General features: G+C 36.3%; 1 protein-coding gene across 14 annotated transcripts in view; it reads right to left on the bottom strand.

The window, feature by feature from the left end:
- TCF4 (transcription factor 4) overlaps nucleotides 1–16,258 on the bottom strand; it is a 438,455-nt gene that overhangs the window by 417,624 nt on the left and 4,573 nt on the right. For 13 of the 14 annotated variants that reach the window (XR_006102477.1, XM_042454744.1, XM_042454750.1 and 10 more), the window contains one exon: nucleotides 15,433–15,505. Coding sequence is in view for 13 of the 14 variants with exons in the window: in XM_042454744.1 (XP_042310678.1) it covers nucleotides 15,433–15,505 (73 nt within the window). In the remaining variant the exon portion in view is untranslated. Of the gene's footprint in view, nucleotides 1–15,432; nucleotides 15,506–15,826; nucleotides 15,845–16,258 lie in introns of those variants that run through there. The other variant, XM_042454748.1, reaches the window with a different exon arrangement.

Genomic DNA, 16,258 nt, shown 5'->3' with positions numbered 1-16,258 from the left:
GCCCACATAAACCAAAGGAAAAGATGAGAATAATACAATATCTTATCAGATAAGAATAACATATCCATTGCCTGGAAAAGTCTGAAATATCAGCCAAAAATATAACTAATATATATAACTAATATTGCTAAATTTTGGCACCTATTTGTTTTCCAAGACATTTACTTCTTCCAGTAGATAGTTGTGTACAGACAGAAAGAGAGAGTGTGTGTGTTACTTTTTATTTTTAGTTAATTGCTAGATGTTTTAATATTGTAGACACCTATCCTACAATTTTTACAAAGAGATAGATATTAATAGAAATAATAAATCTGTATTCCTAGAGTCTTAGTTGAAGAAAACTGTATTATTTTATCTTCCCTCTCAATAGTATTTTTGTTTTATATACTAATAGTTCTCAGTGGCACAGAAGTTTCTAAAACAAGCAGTATTTTCTTATCGTTCATTTTTTCACCAAGGCTCTCAGAGTAGCTAACATCCTACCAGTCATCTACCAAGGAATTATGAAGTTTTCCCTCATTTTATGTCTCTTGAACAGACATGTTTTGACGACGACATATCCATTCTCAGTCACTTGCCAGAAGAGATCTAGAACTGCAAATGGCACCATACCCATTCACCTATGAAAAGGGCCACAATACTCAAAGCATGCCAAGTTATTCTCACACTAGACAAGAAATTCCAGAAGCATCACTCCATTTCCCCAGATGGAAATATAGTAATAAAATGAATAGTGAACAGTTTGCTGCTCTATCATGTCACTTCAAATCTACTGCCTGAAGAAAATTTCTTTACTCTTCCTAATGGCAGAGCCAGTTCTGGATGTAGCCCTGTGCTTAAAAATGCCAAAGACTCATTATTGATTTCAATAATTATTTTAATCAGAGCTGAAAGGAAAGAGAAAACAAATTCGCATACAAAATAGTAAATGGCGAATACTGAAGAATAGACTATTTTGCAAAAAATGCCAAAATATCTACCACAATAAACCTATTTCAGTATAAATTCTGAGCCTTTCTGTCAAGAACACTACATTTTACCACATGAAAACTGAAATTTACTACCTAAAGTAGCTACTGTTCATGGAGCATTCCAATTCATCTGAATCAGTAACAATATACAATATGGTGCATATTTCTTCACTGCCTTGTACAGTGCTTCAAAGGGGTTTCAGGAAGTCTACAAATAATCATCTCTCTCTCTCTCTCTCTATGGTGGTGAATATATTGGAGCTAGCATGGTGTAGTGGTTTGAGTGTTGGACTATGACTCTGGAGACCAAGATTCAATTCCCAGCTCTACCATGAAACCCACTGGGTGACCTTGAGCAAGTCATATGCTCTCAGCCTCAGAGGAAGCCAATGGCAAACCTCTTCTGAACAAATATTGTCAAGAAAAATCCATGATTGATTCATCTTAGGGTCACCAGAAGTTGGAAACAACTTGAAGGCACACAACAACACATATTTCTAATTTTAATATGAGAAAGAAAAATAACAACCACTGAAGTAGATACAACTGCAATGCATGTGCACAAGCAGGAGGAGAATTTCATTTTACATAGATGTATCATAGCCTAAATACCCTAATGGCACCAGACCCCATATGATCTTGGCTGCTCAGCAGGGTCAGGCATTCTTCAATGGGAGACTGCCAACAAATGCCAGGTGCTGTAGGCTGTATTTTACAGGAAGGAACTGGCAGAACTTGAGTATTCCTTGCCAAAAAAAACCCGTATGAAATTCATGAAGCCACCATAAGTTGACATGCAACTTAAAGACATGCATGCACATGCATGTGTGCATGCACAAACACATGTATCAGCAACATGACCACACATACTGATTCTAATTTCATCACCCTTATATATTAATCACCAAAAGAAATGAAACAGTCAGTAATTTTAATTATTTAAACTCCATCCCATAATAAATGAGAGTAGCACCAGAACAGTCTAAACCAATTTCTACTGTATTATAAACATCATTATTAACAACATCAAGAAAAGATTCAAAGACTCCATTGTTGGCTGCTCCTTTTTCTCCAAGTCTGCAATTTGGACACACCCTCTGTGCCAAAGTAGCAGCAACAATTAGTACTGACACTCAAGCATAGGGAAACACCTAAACATGACAGGAACTGAGGAGCCAATATTGTCTTGCCTTGATGCTACTGAAAGAGAACTGCACTGGTTTTATAAAGGCCTTGGCTTACCTTGCAATGGACTCCTCTGAATACATCAAAATAGCTACAGCCCAGGATAGTACACTAGGGAGGATCTATTAGTTCATCCAAAAATGTAAGGAACATAATACTGGAAGAAGTATATTCCATTTTACACAAAATATACATTATACTGAATAGGGTGTAAGGTAGAGACCCTGCATGGTATAGTAGTTGGAGTGTTGGACTAGGACTGTGAAAGACCAGGGTTTGAATCCCTGCTTGGCCATGGAAATCCACTGGATGATCTAGGGCAAGTCACTCTCTCCGAGGACAGAAATGGCAAACCCCTTCTGAACAAATCCTACCAAGAAGATCCCATGACATGTTTGCCATAAATTGGGTACAGCTTTACAGCACACAATATCACTAATCTTGCTGGAATTATTTAGCAAAAATGTTATTTTGGAATCGTAACTATTCAATTTTTTTTCAGTGAGTAAGATACGGTGGGAAAAACTCAATACAAAGACTTAGCATCAGAACAACAGAAAAAACAATGTGAATACTTTCGTATGTTGTTTGTATCCTTGTATAAGAAAGAAAGAAAATTTCAGTATTAAGCAAGCAAATGTTTCCACCTCTACAATATACATAACAAACTATGTGGGGGTATCGCAGGTACAGTTGAATATCAAAAATATGTTATCATAATGAAAGCAAACGCTTTTGTCTCATACAAAAGCTCTAAGCTAAATTACAAACTTCTCAGAATAAAGACCAGCAACGGATTCTAAAGTCTAGAAGCAACAGCAGGTGCTCCAACAATACAAGGACATAATTCAATCAGGCTTTTGGCTGATGTTGTAAAGTGCAAAAAGACTCAGATTGTTTACGAACAGCACCAGAACCCCCAAGATTAAATTATGGCCTTGATATTTGATCAGGCGTTCATTTTTTTAATAAAACAATTTTTAAAGTTATTTATGCTGTAGGTCAGCTGAATTTAAAAGATGTTGCTAGAACAGAATCTGACCTATATGCTATGATAAGGTGGGAGCTTCCAAAATTACATATATGCACAAAGAAAGACACGGTTTATCAGAGACATATTGCTTACACCAAAATTGTTAGATGTCTGTCAAATAATTATACAAAATGGAAAAGAACAAACTGGACCCCCCCCCCCTCCCCACTAACTATTTAGGACCTTTCCAAATGTAACAGTGTTGGGAGCTATGTGTCTAGCAGCAGGTGCACTGAAAGTGGGGAAAGAGGCTTAACTACCTACCTCTCTGCTGGAATGTGTTCAATGTGTATTGTAATCTATACACACAAATACAGGTGAGAATTCAGAGATACTAGTATCTTTCTCAACACTAAATTCAATATATTTTAAAGGTCAATATCTTTTACTCAGATGCCAGTTGGTTTGACTCAGAAATTGCTTGAAATGCAATAGAATATTTTGTCCAATTTTGTTATTCATTTTGATGAAATGGACCCCCCCCTCCCCCTTTCCAACAATTTGTATGACTATGTTCATACTAATATTGTTCAGATCACATTCCTTCTCCTTTCCCCTCTCCATCAAGTAGTATTCTGGCTTCAGTATAAAGATCTTGGCTTGCATTTAAAACAAAACATATTACACCACAAACTGAAAATACCAAAACACTGTCAATTAGTAAAGTAGAAATTAAGTCAGGCCATGATGGACAATCACTCAAACATGACCAGTGTCTTTCTCAATGCCATCTGTTATTGTTATTATTCACTTGATTTGTATCCTCCCTATTTTTCCCAAAATATGAACACAATGAGTCTTTTACTCCTGATCATAATGTGAACACAGATATGCAAACCCCTACTATTTATATCACATGGTTTGTTGTTCGTAAGTGCACTCTCAGTGTTCAGGTGTATGTGCACATACACATGCACCATAAAATGGAGGCTCTCTTATTTCCATGCTATAACTGTTTTCTAAATATACTTTATATTCTATCAAGCTAAGTAGCCTGAACCGACGTGTGCCCTAAAAAGAAGTTACCTAGAGCGGCTTCTTTTTAGGAGCGCCATAATAGGGCTTGTGCATGTTGATGCTTCCACCTCCGGCTAGTGTCGTTTGGGCACATGGACACCCGCACATCATTGTTGAGCACCCCCATGTGGGCGGGGTGCTGGCAAGATGGTGCATAGGCTCTGCTAGAAGGCTGAGCATGCATGGACGCCCAGCCCTCCGGAGCCCTAAAATCACCCCTATGACAGAGCTTTTGTCTGTCTGGATTGGGCCTATTGTTACTAATTAATATACACTTGCCATTTATGAAAGAATCAGTTGGAGTTGGACAACAGAAACATAGAGGAGTCAAAGTTTTGGCATGTGGATTTCACAGCCCTGGGCACATCTCCATTTTGAAGACAAGTAAAGACCAAGCTGCTCATGGCAAGTAAAGGCCAAGCTCTTAACTTTCTCATGTTACAGTGAAGTTTTATATTTCCTATAGGAAATAATTATGGTTTTGACCAGAAGTCAGGTTGATTAGCTCCCACGTTCTCTATGTGGGAAGACCCCAGCTAGCAGGTATTAAACCCTGGTATTGCATAAAGTGGTCAAATCTGGACAAAAGTGACAAGAAACTAAGTGGCCACACTCAGGCATTGATGCAAGTAAGAACTGGCACCAGGTGCCCAGCAAAAAAAAGGCTTTTATAAAGAACAGCTCTCTTAGGTTTAGGTCACAAAGAGTAATGCTTTCAGGCATACTTAACAACTGGTTTTTCCATGTTTTAATAACAAATGATCCTCTGTACCAGTTTCATGTGGAAAGCCATTCAAGGAAAGACACAACTGGCTCATAGGAAGACAGTCTCTCTTTTAAAGCAAAAATATATATACCTGATTATTAGCCACTCCCAAGGGTTTTGAAAAACTAGAAGGCCCTTCAGTGATGTGCTGCTACATTAATTAAGATTTATGGTCAAGAGGAGTCAAGCTATTCCAAAATTATCACTTTCATTAATTTATATATTTTTTCAACACATATATGTATATGTACACACATATATGCAGTGGCATCACTGGGGGGGGGTGCATACCACACCAGATGACACCCTAAGGGAGGGTTGACAATAAATAATAATAATAATAATAATAATAATAATAATAATAATAATAATAATAATAATTTATATTACAGTTTTTCACAGGGAATCAAAGTGGATCACAACAGTAAAATGACACAGCATACAATTAAATTTACAATTAAAAAGAAAGATTCCCCAAAACCCAGCCCTCCCCCCAATCGTAAAAGCATAAGTCCAAGCCTTCTTCTCAAACACCTACATTTTGGCAGCAATAGGCAGTGGCATTCATCTGTTTCCCTTTAAAATGCTTTAAGAGATGGTAGAAGAGGGGAAGCTCAATTGGAGGAGAAAGGGGTGGCCCCAGAATTTTTTAGTATTAAAATTTCAAATGTCAAAAAAATATTTTTTAAAAAAAATTTTTAATTTTTGAAATGTTTATTCTTTTATAATTTTCTTTAACAACATCACATTTTAACCAAATAATTACTGTGTATATGTAAATACATTTAGATTGTGCATATGATATTGTAATTTGAAGGTATAATTTTAATTTTGCTAGTTGCTTATGTCAGAATTATTAGCATTGCATTCAGCGATATATTGGAATTATGATTTACGAGTAACGTTAGTACAAAAAGCATTACTAAGGATTATATATGGCGTGAAATGGGAGGAAGTCAGTGGAGGGGGTCGACACCATGAATTACCACACCGGGTAACACCAGTCCTAATGATACCACTGCATATGTGTATTGTTTTAGATATTCAACATTCTACTACATTCTTATTCTGGAACATTATTTATTCTTTAATAAATGTAAACCTTGTGAACGCTACTGAAAAATGTATTTTTCTATCTAGTTACTAGCCTAGATACAACCTCTCTCACACATGATCCCCTGATGAGCTGTAAATACATTTTTCAGTAGAGTTCACAAGTTTTAAAAGTAGATTATCCTACATAAAATCTATGCAAACTCTACTAACCAGCATCACTCAGGTTTGCATTGCAGTAGGCTGCAGTAGTATCAAGCACAGATTCTAAGAGAGGAACCCAAATTCTGTGTATGCTACACCTTAGCAGTATCAAAGAAAATCTGTGTTAAAAATGTATTTTTTCCAAAGGCTCTTAACTTACAAACATTTAACTATGGAGATTTAGGAGTAAGATAAGTCTTTGCTGAATGTGCCCTGAAATTTTAAAGCAGGCTATTAAATATACTTGATTTTGTTGTTGTTGTTGTTCTGTCCCCTACAACATTTTGACAAGCCCACCACAGAGAGTAAGTAGTTCCCAAATGCAATAGTAACGAAGGCTAAATACAACCTCTCTCACATAGAATGACTGGTGGTAGGGAGAAGAAGGGAAGAGGGAATTAAAAAAAAGACCAGTATTGCATGTGTTACTTTTAATGCCTTCTCCTCCTTTTGCAATAAAAAAAATGTTATGAGGTCTTTGTATAACATAGAGCTCAGTGATATTCACTACAATACAAAGGCTGAGTAAGCAAGAACACACAAGTAAAAGTTGTATTACTGCATTACTATCTCCTTCCTCAAAGTATAGCAGTCCATATTTCATAATCTGAAACTCCATTTTATAGACAAAAATATTAAGTAAGTATTTGTTTTTTGATTCTCTGTGAGCAATAGGGCAGGCCACTCCTACAGGCCAACACAGATTAACATGTAAATCACTTCCCTACAACCAAGGGTCACACAGTATATATACTCCACACACCTCCATGCCACCATGCTCTGAAGACAGCAGCCACAGATGCGGGCGAAACATTGGGAATAAACTCTTCCAGAACATGGCCACATAGCCTGAAACCCTCCAAAAAAGTAAGGACAGACCATTGTTTTATCTCTAACTTACTGACAAACTAGGGAGGAAATGAAAAGGTTATAATATATCACATTTTCCTTTGAATACATTGAAATGAAATTTGCAATGGCCAGCCATGCACACAGTACTTTAAGAACTTTTTAAGATCCAATTTCCTTCTTTCTACCTTGATTATACAACAACACAACTTCATCTGATTCTCGATTACACCATTCTACAATTAGGGTTAGGTATTTTGAAGACAATGTTATGCATGTTTCCTTTTATGAAGTTCAGCAGAACTTCCTATAGAGCACAGAAACTGATGACGACAATGGACCAATTCTGAAGATATTTACCTAATAAATGTACTAACTAACTGTTTAATTCAAAAGACGCTCCCCTCCAAAGACCACACAGAATATGATTTTCATCTAGGAAGTGTGGTAAGCATATATGTGCCTATCTGCTGCACTTGGAAGTGATCACCATATCAAAATTCATCATGAATAAATACTCTAGGAACCCTGATATTTATTCCATGTAATTTTAAACACCATGTTGTATTAATTTCTCAGCACTTTGGAACCAATGGTTTTGAAAATATCTAAACAAACAGTTCTTTCATAGATCTGCGTTTCTTCACAATTTCATAGATCTTCATTTTTTCACAATTTTAATTTACCCCTTTCTCTGTGACTCCTCTTGCTATGTCCAAGACATTGACAAACATTTACTCAAGAACAGTTTGGTAAATGATCTTTAAAATGCAGACCACTGCAAACATACACACTGTTCCTGATTAAGCAATTGCAGATCTGTTATCTTGCCTTCTGGGAATGGATCTAAACAGCATCATAATATCAAACACTGAAATCACAGGCCTAGGGCCACCAGGACTGTGCTCCTTTGTGGGCTCTGTTAAATCACAAACTTCCTGATATAAAATACAGTTTACCATTAGGAGTAAATGTTTGATCTGTAATGCTTACAAAATGACTGTATTTATAATAACAGATTAAAGATTAAGCTTAAAACAAAACTGTTTATGAAAGTCTTTTACTTCTTTGTGATTCTGTGCATTTAAGAAGGAATCAAATAATTAACAGCATAAACTTTCATTACTTCATTTCATCATATACAGTAGTTTATCTGTTATTTAACTGATTATCTTATTACTAGGGGAAAAGACAATTTGCTGATGTTTTCAAATGTTAAAAGAGTTTCATTCACAACCCTTCCAGGATCACAAGAACTGACTTTGTGCATGTGTATGAATGCATATCTTGGAATCAGCAATGTTAACTTTGTCCATGCTATTTGATCCCTCAAATCATTCCTATTGAGTGCGGGAGGGGAGAATGATTGTGCGCATGCACAAATGTCTCAAGTCAGGCATGCTTGATGGATGAGGAGTAAGGTACAATGTTTTAATAGCACACACATGTGTATTATCCTACACAGCCCTGAGAAGCCCTATCCCTACTCTAGTTAAAATCCAAGAACCAACCACAGCACCTGACAGCACAGTTACATGGATGTATCCCATTCAGATATCAGCCTCAAAGGGGTATCTGCTGGCCCTGGAGGCAGGGAAATCTAGACCAGGTGGGCAGGGAGGCATGCCATACTCTAATTCCAGCATGATAGGCATAACAAAGACCACAAAAACCAGATCAGTCATATGAATTAGTATATAAGTAAACAAGTAAATTACAAAGTACTGTAGTTTAAGCTGCTCAGTTTGGTCCTCTTTGAACATATAAACTTGAAAACAGATACCAGATTAGGTCACAAGCCAGTAATGCAAAAAGCAGTAAGATTTGAGGAAATGTAGCCCCATTCTGTGCAATCAGATTAAACATACTTAAATATAAGTAATTCAAGTCAAATGAATGGCAAAATGGGTTGTACGCATACATTCTTTTTTATATGCAGTACATTTAAGCAAGTAGCAACCTTACTCACTTATGATTTGAATAAGTGTTTGACTCCATCGCCTTTTCATTCCTCGTTCTGCATTCTGGTAGAGTAGGCCACACAAACTCATGCCAAAATAAATTAAGACAGGCTTTAACATACCACAAAATTTTTCTCGCCTCTCCTTCCCCTCAAAAACACGGATTTAATCGCAGAATGTTTGGAGTGCTGTACACAAACATTTAATCAAAACAACTCAATGTATGCACACTTTCCCATTAGAATTTTTAAAGCACAGCCTGAAGAAACACAACACGTGACTTTGTGCATTTACCCCATGATAAACTGGTTTCATAATAGATAGTTCTTCAACTTCTCCATTATGCTGAAGATAGGTTGCAGTTCTCCTCAGTACTAAGTCAATGCTTAGACATTGGACTTGAGCTACTTAGGCATCAATTCAACAAATAGAAACATAATTTATGTAGAAGCCGAAAGCATCTTTGCTTAAGCAAAAAACAAGCAAGCAAGCAAAAACCTTATTATAGCCTGTATTACCTATTTAATTCTTACTGCCTTGTGTTATTCAGGTTTGTTATACCTTGGCCACAAGGACTTCTTGGGAAATGACAAAGCCATGCTTAAGATAAAGTGAGGCACAATCCTCAAGCACAATCCATCAGGGCACAATCCTCAAGCGACCCCACTTAAAACAGGGCCTACTTCAACCAATATGTATGTGTCAGGACAATAATATTACATAGCAAAAGCAAATAAATACTGCAAAGCACTATATAAAAATTAAGAATTACTATTCATTATTGCATTAAATTTAACTAATTTGCAGATGTAAAAACTGTACAGTGGGCTCTTGGGGTTTGATTCCATGCCCCTCCTTTGGATACCATTAAATACAATGGTTAGTAAAATGGTGTCCTTATATAGCAAAATCAAGGTTTGCATTTTGGAATTCATATGTTTTTTAATATTTTCAAGCTGTGGATGCTTGAATCTGTGGATAAAAAAAAAATCCATGGACATGGACAGTTGACTGTACTTTCCTATTTGATCACCCACACTATAATCAGGTATTAAGTATCTTGTAATTCATTAGCAATGATATCATCTCATAAAATAGGTTTTATGGAAACCTCTGCTATCAGAAATCAGGAGCTCAGCCTAGGTTTGCAAGAAAAATAGAAACTGTATTTTATTTCACATAATATTAAAATCTGGATCTTTTTTTCAAAAAAAATCAAAGTTTGTATTTTAACAAATTTTACTAAAATCAAATTATTTAAATTGGAAAGACTATATTTTTCTTTACAGTTTCAGATACACAGTTGCTTCCTGTATATTTCAAAGTTATAAGAAACACTGTACACAGTCCAATGCCTCACCCAAATACCACTTTTTTCAGCCCACTCACACCAGCCAATAACTGATTAAAGTGAGAACATGGTTACTTTTCTGATAAACAAAACTAGCTGAAAGAACTTGTAGATGGGGAAAAAGTACCCCTCCCTTCTTTGCAGTCATAACTACAATGTAAGCAATGACACACACTGAAGTAGCTGCTCTTGGGTTTTTGCATGTGTTAAGTCCCTAATGATGTGCAAACAACAACTACAAAATATTAAAAATATTAGTGCCATCTGCCACCAAAAAGTGGCAGCTTATATGAGGCATGGATTTTCAGTACTAAGTGCATTTTTGGTGAAATACCACAATGAAATAGTGGAACACTGTGTGTCAATATGATAAACATAGTCTAGTGTTCAGGTTAAGCCCATGTCCATACTATATTTCCTTTTCTACACCTTTCATTCAAATAAAGCATTCAGCCTATAATCCTATACCCATACATCTTGTACTTAGCCCCAGTGAAGCAAATGGATCTTACTTCTGAGTACACATGCATAGGATGGCACTTCCAGTGTTTAACTTTTTGCTTTCTCAGAACATCCTATCAAATGTATCTATACACCAAACCCCAACATTCAGTTTATGAGATACGATATAATGTCTTTTCTATATTCTCCTTTTCCTTAGGAGTAAACAGCTGTTCTTCATGTTGTCTTCAAATTGACTAGTTGAAAAGACAAAAATCTGAAACGAAGGTTTCTTTACAAACACGCAAACACAAAATTCCATCCAGCATCAATACAAAAGCTATGCAGAAGGACTGCATCTGCATGTGATCGTGGATGCAGTTCTAAAAATTAGAGTGGGAGGGAGCAGACAGAGTAAAAGCGGGAAATGGTAATGAAATCTTACAGTTGTCTATTTTTATTTTTTGTCATAAATAGATTAATTTTTTGTAGCCCACCCAGATCATCTGGAACTGAACAGGACAAAAACTGAAATACGTAATATATAATTTTACTTGAGAATTCATACCGTTGCACTACCAAATGAATTTTGTCTATTGCAGATGGCAACACTTTACCAACCACATGTATATCAACAGAAAAATAAAAAAGAAATTAATTTACCAAATAACACTAAAAAATATCCATTCAAACAGGGGCAGTCCATATTTTAAACTGAAATCATCTGAAAGCAAACTCTATTCCACAATAGATTAAGTAGTCACGGCCTCACATGACTGAATATTCCTTTCTGTTTTTAAAATAAAAATTGTGTCACAGAGAATATTAGGTTAAAAGTCTTCTCCCTTAACATCTACTTTAAAGTCCAGGAATTTATTTGATACGAAGGAACACAGATCCATGTAAGCCCCACCTGCTACCTGAAGTAGTACAGTCCACACACAGGTGATTCCCACTGCTGTTGTTTGTGAGACCAAAACCCAAGATTTTTTTTACTCTATAGTACAATTTCTCAATCTGTAACATAGCTATCCTCCTTAAATCAGGAAATGAAGGTCTGAGCATCCACCAGAGATTAAACATAGGATTCAGGTGCCAAAGCTCCAGGGATAAACAGACCAGCTGCAAAGTATAAAGAACCAGATATACTGGGCTCATAGGAAAGTCTTACCCCAAAGATCGTCCACACTATTCAACAATTGGACATCTCTTACATATTTTTTACTTACTAAAGCAGCTGAGAGACAGGAGGCAGCCTGGCATTTGGGGAAAGGCTAGGAAAGAATCAACACTTTTCTGGAAACTACTGAGGCATTTTTCAAGAACACTCAATGCCATATTTTGAAAAGCTTGGCTTCCTAGGACTGGCTGGTCTTATTACTGTATCCATATATCTCGTTCATATGGTGCATAACTGAGACATTCTCAGATATATATGTCAAAACAAGCACTTCTGGAAGTTCAAGAAAGAAAGGCAAAAGTGGACAAACAGGAAACAAACAGGAAAAAATATTAGCCTATGCTAAAATAGCTAGCATGGCGCTTAATGTTGTGGAAGTTGACTCTAATATCCTGAAGACGCTGATGAAGAAGATACAAAGCCATACTCTCACAATTCAGGCTGAGCCTGGAGAAGTCTCCTTAAACATTATTTATGTCCTTCCCAATTCTCCCTGTTTGAGGTCATAAGGCCTCTGAACCATCATGGCTGGATTGTTTTAGTGCTCTCTGCTGAACACCTGCAAACATCAAACAAAAACTGCTGGTCCTTTACAGCGCTGACAAAAGCCTTTCATGTGAAAAAAATGCACCCTGGGAATGTCAGGCCTGTGGCTCAGGTTACATTCCTTTCTCCCTTGCAGCCTAACAATTTCTTGAGGTAGTAAGAGGCCACATTTGTAAAATTAAAGATTAAAGGAAATACAGACCCACTTTCTTTTCATTCACACATAACAAATCACACCAGAAAGCAGTGCATTAAGTGAGCAGATTAAAACACAACTAAGCACACGCAGCTTGTTTTACTTGGGACCTATTGTTTTATAGTGAACATTTCAAACCAACTACATGGGACAACACTAACACTTACACTGAATGTGTACCAGCTTCAAAGGAGACAGGAGCGAATGCTTAAATTCTCTAGACCAAGCTTTATAATGCATCTGTCCCAGTGAAGACAGCAAATTGCATCTGAATCTCAACTTACTGAACATAATTTATTAGTGAAGTCGATAGGCAAAGCTAGGCCATTAAGCTAGAATAGTGCAGAGTTTCCTTTTTGTTAAAATGCTAACTTGATGGTGATTCTCATACACTTTGTAACACAAACACCTATCACCATATTTATGCTTCACAACAATGCAGCTACAACTGCAAGGACGTCTGTACATAGCAGCTCCTTTGCTAGAAAACACACTAGGAACCATTAAGTGTACCTTCATGTCACACGTTTTTACAATTTTGGACGTTTCTAAATAACATACTGATTTTTATGCTCTTTTACTGCTGTGTGTTCAATTTTAAAAGGTGTCATCTATTCACAAAAAAGCAACCAACCAGCTATCAAAAAACACACAAATTTTCCTTACAAACCTCTATGCCTATATTACATCATTACCCCCATCATACTTTTTATTTAATCACATAGGATAGAATACTAGCCTTTCTTTTTATTTTAGCCTAATCCAGGGATGATGGAAATGACACTCATTCATATGTATCATATATAAGGAAATGAATCCACTAATGGTAAGTGAATTTTCACACAAGAAAGACAGCGTACTTAGGACAGTGGTTTTAGGATGATTGAGGAAAAGAGGAATTGTTTTAATCTCCACAGCCCAATTTCACTGACTTGCCTCAGGGTTTGGGGCTTTTTCTTCCTTGTTTTCAATTATGTGCATATGGCATTTTCATGCCAATACAAAAGTGTATATAATTTTTATTTTTATTATTATTTAGACTTTCAGATTTTTTTTTCATTCTCTTAAAACTGCTTTATGAACTGGCCTCACAGACTATTAAAGTAGGGGATGTCTCTTAAACTGAGCATTTTAGTAATACCTGCTAAACAATACTACAACAATAGTTAGCTATAATATTACTTATATATAACCATGAAATTGATTATGGCTTAAATAGTTTCCAGTACAATGAAAAAAAATTCAATACTACACTAGTGTGAACAAAATATTACAAAATGTGATAAACCCACAGATGGTAAATCTTGGAAGTTAAGAAATGCCATAGAACTGGATACATCTTATATCCAGGAAAATGTATTTAGGGATCAAAGCAAATCAATACCCATCAAATATATCTTAATTACACAGAAAACCACACCTTTTCTATTAGATATTCTCATTTTAAAATTCTGATAGTAAGACCATGTTTAATGAGGCATCAAAAGACACAAACTTACTTCAATTTAGTTATCAGTGTATCAAGCAATGAAAATCCTTCATATGCATAATATGATTTTAAAAAGCCTTTAAGTAGTCAAAAATATACTGAAAGCTGAAGACCTTATTTTATCCCTTACAATCACTGACTCCGTCTGCAATCTACTAATAACAATGGGAATTTTACTACTGACTTTCATAGGAGCAGGACAGTACCCTAGATACTGACAGATTTGTAAAAGCTTGTAAAAATTTAACATCTGTTTTGGAAATGTTCTTCATATAGAATTTTGGACAAGGGACTTATTTACAGTTGCCAAAATATAGAAAACACTGCAGCTGTTTAACTGCAGATATATCAGAGGTGCATCCAAAGAACTACATAAAACAGTGTTGAGAAATGAAATTATTGTGGTGGGGGAACAAATGCACAGTTTGTTTTGCTAGCCCCACAGAAAACAAATTTATTCTCATTATATAAACATTGACTACACCTGACATTCAATTATTATTTTCAGAGTCCCTGTGTCAATAACCATACCCTTTCTTTTGGCCACAAAAGAAATGTCTAGTTCTGTTCAATGCAAAACATATTCTGTGTTATGTATATAAAAAACAAATGGACACAAGCATTAACCCCCCCCAAAAAAAAAAAAGAGATGTAAAAAGCATTAAGGACATCAAGCTAATATATTTGGTTTTTTTTAAAAAAACTTTCTTGGTTCAGGATTACTAACCACACAGGATCTAGTAGATCCCTAAACAAACTATCAATAAATGTCAATTCATGGAACAGAATTAAGACATTTGAAAAATGAGGTTGGATATTCAAATAGAAGTTTAAAGGGGAGTTATTTCTCTTTATGGGCATAGAAAGCTAGTACTATCAGAATTAAGTTGGGTGACAAAAGGGGAAACGTGTTTTAGAATTTTTAAATATTCCCAGACTTCACTGTGTTTAAAACCAGTTCCTATAAAATAATTGTTCACAAGAAATTGTGTTTTTTTTAAATGAGAAATGCACGATAATAAACATGTGACAATATTAGTAAACAGCATCATTTCCATTGCAGTATTATTGGAAGTCTTTAATCCAATACAAAGTTATGCCACCAAAACACATTCACACATTTGGAGGGGGGGGGGGGTTGGGATACCTAAGGACACTTTAACTGCATGACAAACAGAAACTGTACATACTTGAGCCAGTAAAATGTCCACTTGCCAAAGAAGTTGGTCCATTTTTCCCACTGCTCACGGGAGGTGAAAACATCTAAAAGAAAACAAAGAGGCATTATTGTTGGTAAACAGGCTTTCCCCTCCTGTGTTCGCTAATAGCTCAAATTTCACCCAAATCTATACAAAAGGTACAATGGCATATTAAAAATTTAAATATCTTCTATCTCAGCTGAATAATCTTTACAGTCTATATCCCATCTCTCTCCCCCCCCCATTATGTTTCACTCTCACCCCAAACAACATTAGATTTGTGGGGGGGAGGGATCTCAGACCCACAGCCATAGTAGCAGGAGGGGGGACCTTCAGAAAAATTAATACTGACAAAGGTAAAGGGGAAAAAGTTTTTGAGTGAAACCTTGGTCATAAACGTAGGTATATCCATTGCCATCCTGTTTTAGGATTTGCCTGTCACATGTGAACCCAGACAATATTAATGCAAAGTTCCACCTGCCCTAAATGTTCATCTCGGCTCTTAATAGGAGAGCAACTGGAAGCAAGACACACTCTCACATACACACACTCTCTCACTCTCTTTCTCTCTCTCCCCCTCTCTTTCTCTCACTCTCCAGCATTTATTTCAACCCTAATTGGTTTCCATCTTCTTAGACGTGCCTAGTGGAAACTACGCACCTTCCCTGAGTCAGAGACTACAGAAAGCCAAGGAACAAATGGAATAGGCACAGCTAGGAAAGTGGGGGGCTACAGAGCTGCCTCAGGCTACAGTTCCTAGCCAAACTTCCCAAAGCCATTTCTCGCAGCAAGGAGAGTCTTGAGGACAACAGCAAAC

The sequence above is a fragment of the Sceloporus undulatus genome, chromosome 2, assembly GCF_019175285.1.
Source record: "Sceloporus undulatus isolate JIND9_A2432 ecotype Alabama chromosome 2, SceUnd_v1.1, whole genome shotgun sequence".
Classification (NCBI taxonomy): Eukaryota; Metazoa; Chordata; class Lepidosauria; order Squamata; family Phrynosomatidae; genus Sceloporus; species Sceloporus undulatus.
The sequence above is the reverse complement of the archived record's forward strand: the minus strand, read 5'-3'. Positions and strand labels throughout refer to the sequence as shown.